This window comes from Lacerta agilis, chromosome 16, assembly GCF_009819535.1.
Source record: "Lacerta agilis isolate rLacAgi1 chromosome 16, rLacAgi1.pri, whole genome shotgun sequence".
Lineage (NCBI taxonomy): Eukaryota > Metazoa > Chordata > Lepidosauria > Squamata > Lacertidae > Lacerta > Lacerta agilis.
In genome coordinates, this window is record NC_046327.1 from 1561641 (window position 1) to 1577500 (window position 15860).

The 15860-nt window shown below is 45.3% G+C and overlaps 1 protein-coding gene across 1 annotated transcript in view; it reads right to left on the bottom strand.

The window, feature by feature from the left end:
- Positions 1–1493: 1493 nt before the first annotated feature.
- Positions 1494–15860, bottom strand: part of FOCAD (focadhesin) — a 109282-nt gene continuing 94915 nt past the window's right edge. The window contains exons 34-44 of the mRNA XM_033173164.1: positions 15387–15489; positions 14090–14170; positions 13419–13547; positions 12249–12364; positions 10102–10362; positions 8951–9040; positions 7668–7845; positions 6563–6660; positions 5121–5360; positions 2971–3046; positions 1494–1943 (exon numbers count right to left, since the gene is read on the bottom strand). Coding sequence (XP_033029055.1) covers positions 1870–1943; positions 2971–3046; positions 5121–5360; positions 6563–6660; positions 7668–7845; positions 8951–9040; positions 10102–10362; positions 12249–12364; positions 13419–13547; positions 14090–14170; positions 15387–15489 — 1446 coding nt within the window. The 3' untranslated portion in view covers positions 1494–1869. The remainder of the gene's footprint in view (positions 1944–2970; positions 3047–5120; positions 5361–6562; positions 6661–7667; positions 7846–8950; positions 9041–10101; positions 10363–12248; positions 12365–13418; positions 13548–14089; positions 14171–15386; positions 15490–15860) is intronic.

Genomic DNA, 15860 nt, shown 5'->3' on the forward strand with positions numbered 1-15860 from the left:
AACTTTCCCCACGGAATTGGAATTTCCAGTTAAATCATTCACGAACCTCTAGCCACTGGAAACATATTTTTTGTTTAAATGTACAAAAGGATTATCTTTGTCTCTTTCGATGCATTTATGTAATGAAACCTAGAAGTTCGAAGATTTATTATTACATATGCAAAATGAAGCAGTGATTATATCTAAAACCAAGAGAATATTGATGTTCCATAGTGCAAGAGGACTTCGGCTTCCACTGCGAGAATGTCCAATTCATCCTCTCCCTCTGTGTGGTCCCAAAATCTGTTCCAGAGGGTCCTACAACCTCCTGGATCAGTTTTTTAAGGGGGGGGGAGTAGGGCAGAACTTTTGTTGGAGATGCATAAGTCTGTTGCGCTAGAGGAACAGTAGCATTAGATACAAACCATGTGATATTACAGGTGAAATTCAGACTTTGCATTTCACCTGTAATACTGCATGGCTTGTATCTAATGCCTGCTGTTCCAATCGCACAACAAACTCTCACTAGTCCACTGAAATTTCTGCTTTTCCCCTCTGGACCCCTTAAAAACTGCTCGGTGTGGGGGGGCAAAGTGGTGTGTAAAAGTCAAAGGTAAGGATTGGGGAAAGGGCAAAATACTTGAGCTGATAAAACACTGTTAATCCTACGGTCCATGGTAGCCTCATAAATAAAATCAGGCTGGAGAAAATGTAAGTTTCTGCTCATTTTCCATTCTGCTATGTGTGCCTGGAAGGCCTCTAGATTTGGTGGTTTATTCTCTTTTGATACTCTCTTTTCCCATATGTTCAGATACCCCCCCCCCAAAAAAACCCAATGTCTCTCTCTTATTGGTCTCTCCACCCACAGCAGGTGCTGTAATCTTTCAACAGTTTGACTTCACCCCCAAAGGCACACTCCATTGTCTCCCAAGACAGAAAGGGTGCCAACCAACACATGCTATAATCCAGAGGTCGGCAACCTAAGGCCTATGGGCGGAAGCGGCCCATGAGGGTTGCTTAACTGGCCCATGAGCCGCCCCCGAACCAAACCACTCGCTCAGTGATTCACCGCGCAATGCGCTAAACTGGTGCAGGGACTCTCTTCCATAGCTCCAGAAATTGCTTCTGCTCTGCGCATGCCCAGACACCGGAAATCACATCTGCGCAGGCACGATTTTCGGCATCTGGACCTGCACAGAAGCAATTTCCAGTGCCACGGACATGCGCAGACGCGATTTCCGGCGTTGCACTGTGCTGGCCCGGCCCACGGAGGATCTCCGCAGGAGTGATCTGGCCCATACCGGATAAGCCTTGCCAACCCCTGCTATAATCCATACACATGCATATATGAGCCAAGATCCAATCTGCTACTTTAAGAGTGCCCAAAGGCTTTACTCGTTCCCCTTCAAAAGCAGGACCCCGATGAGTCCCATTTTCCAACTGTTTCACAGCGGATGGGGTCTACCATTTGAATAATACATACAAACCTCAAGTAAATGCGTGCACAGAACTAGTTATTTTCTTCGGATTCAAACTCTTTGCATTTATTAAATACCCTGTAGCATATTTTCTTACATGTATTCCAAGCAGGCAAGATTTCCAGGCAAACTTTTTAAAGTTTTTATCACAAAGTTGTAGACAATTTCATCCAATGCATCACAGCACCGGGTTGCACGGTCTACTCTTTCTGTAATGGAAACAATCTCTCTGGAACAGGTGATTCTCACCCAAATGTCTCATGAAGCTTTTGTTACACTGTTAAAACCTTCTCTTCGGGTACAATCTTTCTGGAACGGAAAGCACACAACACACCTTAGTGTAACCACATAAAACCTCTTGGGCACCTTGCGTCTCGACAACAGCTCCAGGTGCGAAGACGAAACCCGGGGGCTACCAGCCATAAGCCTTTGTCCATACTGCCTTCTTCCTGAACTCTGGGAGAGACCGCAGAGCCAGCAGAGACGCTGAGAAAATAAGGAACATTCACAGCATTACTCAACACTGCAATTGCTTCTCCACAATTATGTTTTTAAGCAGGGGTCGGCAACCTAAGGCCCATGGGCCACAAGCGGCCCACGGGGGTCGTTTAACTGGCCCACGAGCCACCCCCGAACCGAGCCGCCCGCTTGGCGAGTCCCCCCATGCTGCGCTAAAGCGTCGCGGCGTGACGCAGGGACTTGCTTCCGCAGCACCGGAAATCGCGTCTGCGCAGACGCAGAAAACTGCGGGTGCGTGCGCTCATGTGCAATCCGGCCCATGGAGGGATCTCCGCTGGACTGAACCAGCCCAGGCGAGGTAAACCTTGCCGACCCCTGTTTTTAAGGATACGTTGATGGGGGGGAACATCCCCCAAAACTATTTCATTCAGACTCTCTGTGCAATTTGTTAAACAGGTGAATGTGCAGCAGCAGCAAGGTTGAACGCTGACAAGACAAAGGAGGAAAACGTAGAAGCATTCCATTTGCCAATGCTAAAACCTAAGCATCCACGTACCACTTTATGTAAGACCCAAATCAAGGTACTGTGGGTATCGGAACCCAAGTCACTAAGGGCTGGACTCGACTCAATCCAACTTGCCACTGAAAGTGGAGCTAATACATCTTTTTAAGACAGGTCCCTTTCTAACCTAAGCTGATAGAGCAATCAATACTTTGCATATGGGAGAAAGTTGTTGACTGGGATCACTGGCGTAGGAAGGGCGGGGCGCCCCGGGCAGTGGGATCCCGATAGGGTTCCATCTTGGCATGCCCCGCCCCCAGAACGCGCACCAGCCCCGCCCCCGCCTGCTTCATGCCCCCGGTGCCAGAGCATGAAGCTACGCCACTGACTGGAATGTGAGTTGGTATTTAAGTGAAGCGTGCAATTACATCCCAAAGACTGATCACTAAACAAAGCACGTTTATAAAAGTCAACGGTGTGACCCTCCTTCTGAAACCTAATGCTGATATTTATCCAATTTGAAAAGCTGTAAGTATTCAAATGCAACAATACCTTTCAAAAGATTCCTAGAAGACTGGGATAGCACTTCGTCTGAGTTCTCCATCAGGTTAAATAGCCAGTCAATGAACTAGGAAGAAATCAAAAGTTAAAACGCTAGTATGATTTGCTTACCTTACCTTAAATCAGCACTGGCGAGTAAATTCAGGTTGAAAAAAACACTACTACCATTAAGCTTACACCTGCTCTGATCGGAAGCCCAAACTATACAATACATGCAAAGACGTGTAATGGTAACCCAATGGCTGTTTTGAAATTTTAAAAAGTTACTTTGGGCAAGTGCCAATGGGGTAGAGAAGAAACACCGGAATGTACCTGTCAGGAAACCCCCCCTCACCCCAACAGGTAGCATTCCCAGATCCGTTGCGGTACAGGGACCCACCTCCCCCTCTCCGCAGTTCGTCATCCTCCTCCTCTGGAGGAGGAGACCACTCCTCCAGTGGGGAGGGGGAGATGGAAGCAGGGAGTCAGGGCAGGGGCTGTGTCAGGATCATAGAGCCTCAACACCAAGCAGGAAGCGGGGAACAGGGACCTTTTCCCGCGCTCCGATCGCGAAGGGAGGAAGGACGTGGAAGGGGGAGGCGGGGGTTCAGAATCCCGCGCCTCCTGTGCTGGACCAAGAACCGGAAATGGTCATTCCCGGACTCTGCTGAGGGATGAGATGGATGTTTTTACTGTAGCTCCACTGTAAATATTTGCACAATAAAGAACTTAGTTGTTAGAAGTTCGGCTTCTGGCGGATTACTCATGAGCAACCACTGACGATCTTACAGTACCTTTTCCACATTCCACTGAAACGTGGAAAGCACTTTTGGGGAATGATGCAAAATAGATTTGATGATCTCATAATACATGTTATCATGCTTCACACTTTTGCCTCCCTGGAAACAGAAGGCTTAGCTCTAGTTAGCACACCAACTACATTTCCTTGTCCTAGTCTGGTAAAACTTGCAAATGTTCAGTGGAACTTGTAAGCTACACAAGTGCCAGAGAGCATGTCCAGAGGGCCACCAGTGAGATCTGCTTTGCAATCTACTTCAAATCCAAGTCCTGGTTTGCAGCCAATCCTTAACCACAATCCTTAACCTTAAGACATTCAGACTTTGAGCTGGTTCATATTTGCAATGCTTACCAAATCATGGCTTAGTATAAACGCACAGAGGCGGCAATTTGCTCCCCAGGTTAGGATGACGGAGAGATTAGTTTCAGTTTGCGTTTAAATGCAAATTTGCTTAATTCACACTTTGCCAAACAATATGCAAACTGAAAGAGAGCCATTCTTTGAGATTTGCACTTCTCTGAATTTCGCAATGCAGTTCTCCAGACAAGAACAAAAAATCACATACGAGTGCATATATTAGTGGAAATAACAAATATTACAGGAAATATTAGCTCAAACACAGGCGTAAAAAGTCGTGCAAGCCTTCATTTCTACTATATATGGTATACATTTTCTATTACAGCACAATTTTTATCTGAACGGGTACTTTTTATGCAACATCAGTGCAAGAAACCCCAGATGCACAGAAAACAGAAGGGAAAGTCAGACCCCGGTGTTATAATGCAATGAAACTTTAGTGTAGTGATAACTATATTAAAGGAAGGAAATAGCTAATTTCCCTTCTCCACACTTTTGATCTGTTTTTAAGCCCCGTTGCTTATGCTTGCTTTGTGCATTTGACAAAGAAATAGCACCATGACTAAATGTGAAACTTCCCAAACGTTTTCCGGAGCTTAATGTTTGCATAGATGGCTTTTGAGACATCTTCATCATCCCATTTTGCTCGCATCTGACAGAGTTCTCATTTATATTTATGAGTTGCTTTTAATAATGTCTGTTTTTATGGCATGTTTGGTTCCAGGTAATAATTCTGTATGTTGATTTTATGCAAATATCACCTTAAGTGAGCTGAATAAGACGCAGGCTGCAAATTGCCAAAACGGCTATGTACAAAAGACCTAATAATAATAATAATAATAATAATAATAATAATAATAATAACGACACATGGACATGGCCTATGTTCTGTCTGCACAGTACTCACAACAACATTTACACTAAGCCAATCAATAATAAATACGTAAGTCTCAGTGTGAGTCCACTGATGACAGAAATTCCTCTCACCAGAACGCCAGCGACCTACCTTCTGTGTCTGTTCCTTCCAAGGCTCTTTAGCCAACAGACTCTGCAGGCTGCCTGGGAAAAGAGTGAGGGTCTCCTGGGCAGCCAGATTATCTCCTGGGCGCCTGCCCAAATAATTCACAGGCAGCGCTGGCCTTCCTTCCCCTTCCCAGCTGGCACTGAGGCCAAGCAGCAGCGGCGCAGAGTGGTCAGCCCAGGCCACCACGGAGGCAGCAAAGATCCACAACAGGAAGCTGACCGCCTAGACAGGAAACAGATGCAGATTTTGCTAAGGGGCTTTTGCAATGCCTGGAAAGGGCTATAGAGCCAAGGCAGCCATTTGGAAAGAAAACTGAGTTCAGAAACTCAAAAGAATTTCAGTGGCCTTAAGTTGTTGTTGTTGTTGTCGATTTACCGTATATACCCGAGTATAAGCCGACCCGAATATAAACCGAGGCACCTAATTTTCCCACAAAAACCTGGGAAAGCTTATTGACTCGAGTATAAGCCGGTTCACCTTTGCCGCTGTGGAGGAGGAGGAGGAACGAGCAGCCCGAAAGCAGCCCTTTGGGCTGCTCCTTCCTCTTCCTCCTTTGCCAAGTTTGCATTTATGCGAGCAGTTCAGGAATGGAACAAGCTGCCTGGGGAGAGTAAAGAACCGCCATTCTTGTACACTTCTTAAGGAATGGTTAACTGGGGAGAGCAGGTGGCGGCACGAGCGGAGAGAAAGGGCTTCTTTCTCGCCGCCCCCACCGCCCGCCTCACTCAAGTATAAGCCGAGGGCAGCTTTTCAGCACAAAAAATGTGCTGAAAAACCAGGCTTATACTCAAGTATATATTTTGGAATCTGGCCATGGTTCAAACTTCAACTCAGCCATGAACCTCCTGAACAGACATGGAACAGCACGCCTGTAAAATGGGCACCGGAGAGGCCTGCTTTGCAGTTTTCTGTTAGGTGCACAAACACAAACGTTAGTGCACACAAAAGCTGCATCCCTAAGATTTGCTACGGCAGAGCAGCCTTTGAATCGGGGATTTTATTGTGCGTCTCTCCAGGAGCTTCTGCTGGTGTACAGCACAGGAATAGCAAGGAAGCAGCTCAATCCATCTCAACTATTTGAATCTAGCAAATTACACAGATGGCTTTATAAGTGCTCAAAAAACTTAAAAAAAAACTGCAGTAGATGTATATCCACAGTGATATTTTCTTTTGAGATTCCATCACTGTTTTTACATTCAGGCAGGCCAGATGGTCAATTTCCAAATTTTAAGCATGTGTTCTGAACAACCATTTTGATATATTTTGTCAGCAATCTGACATTTTCATTACGAAAGTAATAAGATGACTTTTACGAGGGGAAGAAATCTCCACATGTTCCGCAGGAAGGGGCATATATCACGGATAAAGTCATTTCCCCACTGTTATGAAAAACAAAAAAAATTATATATATTTCTGGAATCTACCTCTTTTGGAGCCACATTTTGTATGGATGTTGTCTTCAAGGAAATGTTTTTAATATATCCCATCAGTTCCAAGAGCCACGCCATTCTCTTTAAGACTCCTGTAACGGCAAAAGTGCGCATGCATTTTCAAGCACTTTAAAGATATCAAGGGAATCTTCCCCATCCTTATTCTAAGTTTCAGTACCGCCCATGCTCTCAACTGAGAAATAGCGAAGGCATTCAGATTTAAGAGTTGATAGTTGCAAAAACATAACTGTATAAACAGAAGAATTTTTTCACCATTTCACCATCATTGTTTCCACCCCACCAAAAAAGAGAGACCTGAAATAATAATAATAATAATAATAATAATAATAATAATAATAATAATAATAATAATAATAATAATAAATTTATTTATACTCCGTCCATGTGACTGGGTTGCCCCAGCCACTCTGGGAGGCTTCCAACATACATAAAAACATAATAAAACATCAAACATTAAAAGCTTCCCTAAACAGGGCTGCCTTCAGGTATTTTCTAAATGTCAGATAGTTGCTTATCTCTTTGACCTCTGGTGGGAGGACGTTCCACAGGGCAGGTGCCACCACCGAGAAGGCCCTCTGCCTGGTTCCCTGTAACTTGGCTTCTCGCAGAGAGGGAACCACCAGAAGGTCCTCGGAGCTGGACCTCAGGGTCCGGGCAGAACGATGGGGGTGGAGACGCTCCTTCAGGGATACTGGGCCAAGGCTGTTTAGGGCTTTAAAGGTCAGCATAATCATAATCATAATAATCATAATCATAATAACACTGTGCTCAGAAACGTACTGGGAGTAGAGATGGGAAGGCCTGGAAGAAACTTGGAAAAATTGAAAAAAAAAAAAACTGGGTTTTTTTCCAATCCCCTCCCCCAAGAAAAATGGGAAAAAACCTGGGTTTCACCCAATTTTTCTGGGTTTTTTTCAGGCCTTCCCATCTCTAAGTGGGAGCCAATGTAGAACTTCCAAGCGTGCAGAGGACAAGCAGTAAATGGGGATAAAGAGATATTATTACTGGGCCCTTCTTGTACGGATAGCAAGGAGGAGAGCTTGTGGGCCACACAATCTCTCTTGCCACTAGCTCTTACCTGTGTTTTCATGGCTCACAATTCTGGCATGGTAGAAGCTCTGCAGCAACATCCACACAATGGTTTCTTTCTGCTGGCACCCGGCGGCAATGCTAATCACATCGTTCCATCTCAGCAAAGGAAATCTGCCTTGGGAAACTATATAAACTTTGACAAATGCGACCTTTTCCAAATTGTTCTGCAAAACAAGCCATGAAGTGGATGAGGAATAGGAAACCGGCTCTCTGGTGCAAACTTTCACCAGCTATTATGTGAAGAGGAGAAGAATTCCCTCACGCTGAAGTAGAGACATTTTGTATTTGCGTGGGCAGGTGGAGTCCCCCCGACCCCAGGAGACCCCTGAGCGGAATAATGACAACGTGCTATGGGATTAAAATAGGCCACAACTTTATTAAGTTTCAGATGTAGGGAGACCTTGGCTTAGGCATTGGGGATCTGGGAGACTTCAGGGTTATCCAGAATGTGTGGGGATTGGGCTGGCTCTGGAGAACATATGTTTAAGCAGAGAGCCCGCCCCCCATTTGCCGTCGCTGGAGGAGGAGAGCAATGACAACCTCTCGGCGTATGGCCAATGCCTCCCCCCAAGACCCCTTTAATGGGGAACCCTGGGATCACTGCCACAAGGGAGGCGTGGGTCACCGCTTCACGCCCCCCCCCCCCTTTAGGAAGATAGACTAAAGGATTCCGCCAAAGGCCCGAAACCGCCAAAGTTGTGACGTTTTGCTATGGGAAAGGCAAAACCTGCCAATGCAGAAGCTCTGAAGCCAAATGACGCTTTGCAGGTAAGATTCACCTTCTGTTGTGTGGGCAGGGCAGTCCCTCCCCCTACCTGGCCAATCCCCTGGCAACGCCTCCCCAGGTGGGATTGGGCGATTGGATGAAGTAGGCGGAGACCTCCAGGTATCCAGCCTTGGGAGGGCGAAGCCAGCCCGTAGTACCGGGAGTCGCACTGGGTTCCAGGGGGCTGCACGTGACCATGCAAAAGGCGCCCCCCCATTTGATGTGGGGAGCGGCCATTCTGGAACAGAGGTCTCTGTTGATCTTCTTTAAGGCTGGATATAATTTGATTTATTCCATAGTGTCCACAAGTTTCACTTTGACAGGGTGTAGTTGTAAAGAAAGACTTTTGCAAAATAAAAATAACTCCTGGGAAGATTAAGTCAAGGTTGCATGTGCAGTCTGCCCCGATGTCTTGCAATGCCAATGCAGTCTAGAATATTACAAAGAAAGGTTTTACGTTCTATTTCTGGGAAAAAAGATCTAGATAGCTAGACTGCAGTTACCTTTGAAACCTGGGTAATTCGGTCAATTTCTGTGTCTGCCATTTCCGAGAGACATTTTGCTGCGTGTATATACATCTTCACTTCACTTTGCTGCAAAGATAAAAACAAATGTGTGCTTTAAAACCAGGCAAAGCCAACAGCCTAAGTAAACCATAAAAGTAGCACTCCCCCCAACACTTCCTTTTTCAACGCTTCAAAATTCAACTTGGAAGGCATATATATATTCGTTCACCCTAATCACCAACTAAACACTATCAAATACTGTCGTACCTCGTGTTGCGAACTCTGCGGGTTGCATTTGACACAGGTTACGAACCCGCCGAACCTGGAAGTACTGGAATGGGTTACTTCCAGGTTCGGCGGTTCGCGCATGCGCAGACACGACAAACGACATCATGCGCATGCGCAGAAGCGCCGAATCGCGTCACACACATGCGCAGGCGCTTCAGGTTGCACACATCACGGGTTGCGAACGGGGCTCCAGAACGGATCCCATTTGCAACCAGAGGTACCACTGTAGGTGGAAATTGGAATAACAGCCACCTGTCTTTTCAACGACAGATTAGCAGAAAGCATTTCATTGTGGATAAACATATCAATGGAAAATTGATCCCCCATAAAAGTATCATCACTCTCAAGTGGACCAAGAGATCAAATTAAGCCTCACCTACAGTAAATAATACCTGATTACTGGACATGTCTTAAGCCCATTTCCCCTCTTGGGGTCCCAAAGGAAACTTGTTTTTTCTTTATTCACCCTGTGCTTCAGTTTCTACCATGAATTCACTGCAGTGTGTAATCTAAAAGCGAAACGCAGTAAAGCTAGCTAACGGCAACGTTGACATTTTGCTGCAACGGAAACCAGATTTTATCGTCTATTTCAACTCCATAAGCATCCGTGAAGCAGATTCCATTCCTCAAATTGGTCACATTTCTTAAAAAAAAGCCAACAACAATCCACCAGGACACTATACCACAACGCAGTATTTCTGTGCACAAGCCCTGTTTTTAACTATCCCGTACAGTGGTATAGCGGCAGATTCTACAGGCTTTTCCCTGTAGCTGTCCCAGTTCCTCAGTCATTCTTACCATCTTAAAAGGAGTCCCTTTTCCAACACAGTCCTAATACTTTAAATATTTACTTTCCCTACCCGAATCCCATTTGGCAGAAGTTCAAATATCCTCTCCGCAGCCCTGCAAAGGCAGCTCCAGCTGTATTGGGCAGAGCTAGGCAGTTTCATGGCTTGGCTGAGCCCTTGCAAAATAGCCCAGCGAAGATCCAGGTCTGGAGGCTGGTTTTTTGCTTCAAAATGCTGCACCATGAAGACTTCTGTGAAAGCCTGCAACCTGTCTTCCGCTACATGTTTCATCCACACAGATAAGGACGTGAAAAGGTATCTCTTGGCTTGTGCCTAAAGGGCAGATATTAAGGTGTTAGGGAACCCCAACAAGGACTGTCTCACAGCATTAGGGGAAATGTTATTATAGACCCATGGCTTTACTTTTATACTCTTGGCAAACGTCCTGTTTGTAAGAATACTGTCAAACCTCGGTTGAAGAAGAAGAGTTTGGATTTGATATCCCGCTTTATCACTACCCGAAGGAGTCTCAAAGCGGCTAACATTCTCCTTTCCCTTCCTCCCCCACAACAAACCCTCTGTGAGGTGAGTGGGGCTGAGAGACTTCCGAGAAGTGTGACTAGCCCAAGGTCACCCAGCAGCTGCATGCGGAGGAGCGGAGACGCGAACCCGGTTCACCAGATTACGAGTCTACCACTCTTAACCAGCGTTCCGGAAGCCCGTTCAGCTTCCGAAATGTTCGACAACTGAGGCGTGGCTTCCGATTGGCTACAGAAGCTTCCTGCACTCGAACAGAAGCCACATCGGACTTTCGGCTTCCGAAAAACATTTGGAAACCAGAACACTCACTTCCGGGTTTTCGGCGTTCGGGAGCCGAAACATTCCAAAATGAGGTGTTTGGGAACCAAGGTTTGACTGTATGCATACCTCACGTAAACGAAGGTGATATTCTATTACAGGAATAGTAATTCTGGTAGGTAGCTGTGTTGGTCTGATGCAGACGAAATACAGGTGAACCTCCGTTTACATAACCCTCTGGTTACATAAACTTCAGGATGTGCCCGTGGCAAACATGGAAGTATTTTACTGGGTTTCGCCACGCACGCAGAAGCAGAAGCAGTCCTCAGGTTGCGGAAACCTCGGGATCAAACTGGAACTCCGGAACAGATCCCGTACGCAACCAGAGGTACCACTGTAAATAAAAAAAATTGTCCAGTAGCACATTAGAGACCAACTAAATTTGTTCCGGGTATAAGCTTTCGTGTGCATACACACTTCTTCAGATACACTGAAACAGAAGTCACTGGTCTAGTGACTTCTGTTTCAGTGTATCTGAAGAAGTGTGCATGCACACGAAAGCTTATACCCGGAACAAATTTAGTTGGTCTCTAAGGAATGGTAATGTTGCTAAAGGGTTATTTTTTAAAAACAAACAAACAAACACACAACTTTTAATGATATTTTTGTGAGTGTTAAGTACCTACAAATCCATAATCTTTTCTCAGTCATGTCCATAGAAATTGGACTGATAATGCTCCCTTTAATTTGTTCAATAATAAATTATTATTTGAAGGAGGGGAGATAGAAAAAGGCACTGGAGCCAGCCCCAAAACTGCGCCCCCCCCCCGACCATGCTTCTGCTAGGAAGGGATCTCTGCAAGTGATTTCTAAAGAGCCCTGTGCTATACAGTGGACTCCCTATGAGAGCCAGTGTGGCGTAGTGGTTAAGAGCGGTAGACTCGTAATCTGGGGAACCGGGTTCACGTCTCCGCTCCTCCACATACAGCCGCTGGGTGACCTTGGGCTAGTCACACTTCTCTGAAGTCTCTCAGCCCCACTCACCTCACAGAGGGTTTGTTGTGGGGGAGGAAGGGAAAGGAGAATGTGAGCCGCTTTGAGACTCCTTCGGGTAGTGATAAAGCGGGATATCAAATCCAAACTCTTCTTCTTCTTCTTCTTTTTCTTCTTCTTCTTCTTCCCTATGATCAGCTGATTATAGGTTCTTCTGAATCCCGTCCACCTGCCTTTCCCCCTGCTGGCACCCGACATCATCTTTTACATCCGGTGCTGGCAGATGGGCATGGCTTGACCAAGATGATTTCCCTCACCCCATTTGTCCGGGACCTTAGACACCCCCTTTTACGGAAACGTGTATGTGCCTGGCAAAGAGAGAGGAGGGCAGCCATTGGGTGTGGCAGCAACAGAGTGATGACACGTACGCTTAGACTGCTGACGAGAGGCGGGGCCACCCACATCCCCAAAAGCATGGCAGCGTTCTGCGACGTCTGGGCCTGGGTGACAGCTACTTCAAGGCAGAGCTGCTGTATCTCTTCTCCTAAAAGACACGAGGAGAGCATAGGTTGACGTCAGAGGGGAGGAAAAAATTCAGAATAGCAAAACTAAACTGAAAACCACCATTCACCACAATGGACGTCACACAATTTCCATGACATTCCTATACACTTTGAATTGGGAAAACATAGAAGATTGGGGGGGGGGGCGTTGCACCTGAAGCAGCGATAAAGTCTCTGCTGGGGTGGCGCTGTGGGTTAAACCACAGAGCCTACGGCTTGCCGATCAGAAGGTCGGAGGTTCGAATCCCCGCGACAGGGTGAGCTCCCATTGCTTGGTCCCTGCTCCTGCCCACCTAGCAGTTCGAAAGCACGTCAAAGTGCAAGCAGATAAATAGGTACCTCTCCGGTGGGAAGGTAAATGGCGTTTCTGTGCGCTGTTCTGATTCGCCAGAAGCGGCTTAGTCATGCTGGCCACATGACCCGGAAGCTGTCTGCGGACAAATGCCGGCTCCCTCGGCCTATAGAGCGAGATGAGCGCTGCAACCCCAGAGTTGGACACGACTGGACCTAATGGTCAGGGGTCCCTTTACCTTTACCTGGGGTGATTTACTGCCACCCCTTGGTTGAAACCCTCCTCCAATCAGGAAATAAAGAAAACTGTCTGCAGTAGAAGATCACCTCTCTTGCTGTGGGGCTGACCTGCCTCAAAATCTAAAACAGATTGAAACTGCTGAACGGAGAAGACCTCTGTTGCTTTCATGTATTTCTATTGCAGGGGTATTTTTTGTTTTGTTTTTAAAGCCCTATCCTCAAGGATGCTTACTGTTCTGTAACGTAACAATAAAACTCAATTTAAGTTGAAACCACAAAATGTAAGTGCTAAACACTGCAATGGAAACAAAACATAATTACTGGAGCACTCTGCGCTGCGTATTGGAGGCATTTCACAAATGCAGTCGCTAGACACAAAGTGATTCATAACCACAAAGATGTGGAGTTTTACAAATAGATCTTATTCACAAAAGGAAACACAGACAGAGACCGGTGCACTTTATTTATTTATTTATTTTAAAAAATGCTTTTTAAACAACTTACCAAAATTTAGTCTCAGGAGAGGGGAAAGAATCGATGCCCAGTTCACAGGTGGGTACTGGTAGCTTGCTCCATTCAATGCTATGGGAGCCATGGCTGCTTTGACCAAGTGAGGCCGAATTCGTTCAGGGCCTGCAACAGAATGCCAAAACACAGCACAGGTGTCTCAACTGGAGGCACCAGAAGAACAAATACCAGCAATGGAAGCTTTTTCATGGAATTTTAACTAAATGTTACTGGTTGGGTTTTTGGTTTTTTTTGTTCTGTTTTGTTTTTGAAAACTGAACCATTTTGTGCCCAAAAAGATAAAAGGAAGCAACCCTTTACTAGAATTAAGAAGTAAAAATATGAATTATCCGTGCATTGAATGAATGCAACCCATCTCAGCCCTCAAAATAAACAAGGACATTTAAAAAGCAGTGCAGAAGTTTGGTGTACTAGAGGTAATATTCTAACATATAGTAAAAAATAAAATAAAATACCAAATCAGAATTTTAAAAGGCTTTGATCTGTTTTTATAAGCAACCCAAAGAAAATATTATATTTTATAGCAGACAACCAAAAAGGAAGCAAAATGGGGGATGTTAAGTAAATAAATACTGATTTCTTAATTTGGGGTTCTCAAAAATAGATGGAAAAACGCGGTATCCCCAATATTGACACCTGCTGTTTACCTTTCTTCCCACTTTCGATAACAAAGTCGATGGCTGCCCTCAGGAAACTTTTCTCAGGCAGGTAGCTAAAGTCTGGCGGAACTGTGAAAACAAAATTGTGCCCATCGTGTCAATCTTGTGTCATGTTGTACATTCAGAACTCGGAAGGTGATAGGAATCTGCCTTGTGTACCCAGTCAAACCATGGATTCCCCTAGCTCAGTGTGTACGCACTGACTTCAGCAGCTCAAGATTTCAGACCGAGAACATGCCCAGTCCAAATGTGAGATGCTGAGTCTTTTGCATCTAAAATTCATGTCCTACCAATGAGCAACAGCCATTTCTTTCTTTGGCAGCTTCTAAAGGATGGGTGAAATTCTATTTTCCACCTGCCCCCATCACCACAAACACCTTTTATCAGTGACATCTCAAAAGCAGACTAGAATCACCACACTTGTTTGTATAAGCACAGAAAAGCCAAAGGTGTTTGCCCCGAAGTTTGAAATTCATGTGGCGAGTTTTGCATTTTGCAGCCCTAACGTTAAGCCACGTGAGTCTAATAATAATAATAATAATAATAATAATAATAATAATAATAATAATAATAATTTTTTGTACCCCGCCCATCTGGCCGGGTCTCCCCAGCCACTCTGGGCGGCTTCCATAAAATATTAAAATACATTTAAAATATATTAAAATACATTTAAAATATAACTATCCTGTCCTGAATTCTTCCATGTCTAGTCTCCTGATTGATGTGGGAAAACAACTATATGATAGTTGCTTCAATTCACTTGAGAACTCCTGCTAAACATTATGAATAGGGCTGGTGGAGAACACGCCACATGGTTGCAGATCACTGTAGCGATTGTATTGCAAATCCAGACTCTGTTGCTACCATCAAATGAGGACTATTTGTGCCAGTTTTAGATTCGATTTTAGACAGACCTCAACAATGGATGCCTTCGAGATGTCCAGGAATTGCAATTCACCTTGGCACCATGAGAAAGTGTCAGAAGTGGATTGAAAAATGAGGTGGCGGCATGTTATTTGGAAATGTGCTGAAAGAATCCAATGCCTAGTTCCTAACTCAGGTCAACTTCATTGCATCAGAATACGACCCAAGATTTCCATTTGCCAATGGACCCCCACTTGAAAGAGCAAATTTAGCAAACGTATTTGTTCTTTTGAATGGAGGCAAACGGTCAAATCAATCTTGGACCCATATTTGGATGCAATCAATGCAGTCTGGTGGACTTTGCAACGACATCTTCAGCATCTTTGCCACCCACAACAGAATTCTCTGCAAGAATGCTTACCAGATGTTCGACTGTGGGTTGCGGACACGGTGGAGAGATGCAGGTGTCCCAACAGCCATGCTGCGTTTGTCTGAAGGCCGATCACCCCAGAAAAGCTGATTATCTGCAGGTGCAACCATCACATATGAGCCGATGGTGTAATTTCCATTGCCTGAGCAGGCATTACTGAGCAACGTGTCAGTAAGATTACAAACTTAATTTATATTTTGTATTCCCTATAACCAGAATGGGTTGGCTATACAAAGCTGCAACATCCACAACCCCCTCCTCCCTTGCCAAGAGGTTATTGCTGTGGCTCAACCCCAAGAGGCCAGCAACTCCTGCTTTTAACAGAAGACCAAGGAGGACAAATTGCTCCCAGGTTAGAATTATAGAATCTTAGCTGGAAGGAAGCCAAGTGTTAGGATGCTGTCAGAGGCTCCCGGCTGGTTGCCCAGGAAAGTATAAATACAAGGGTAAGTTTCGTACAGTCCT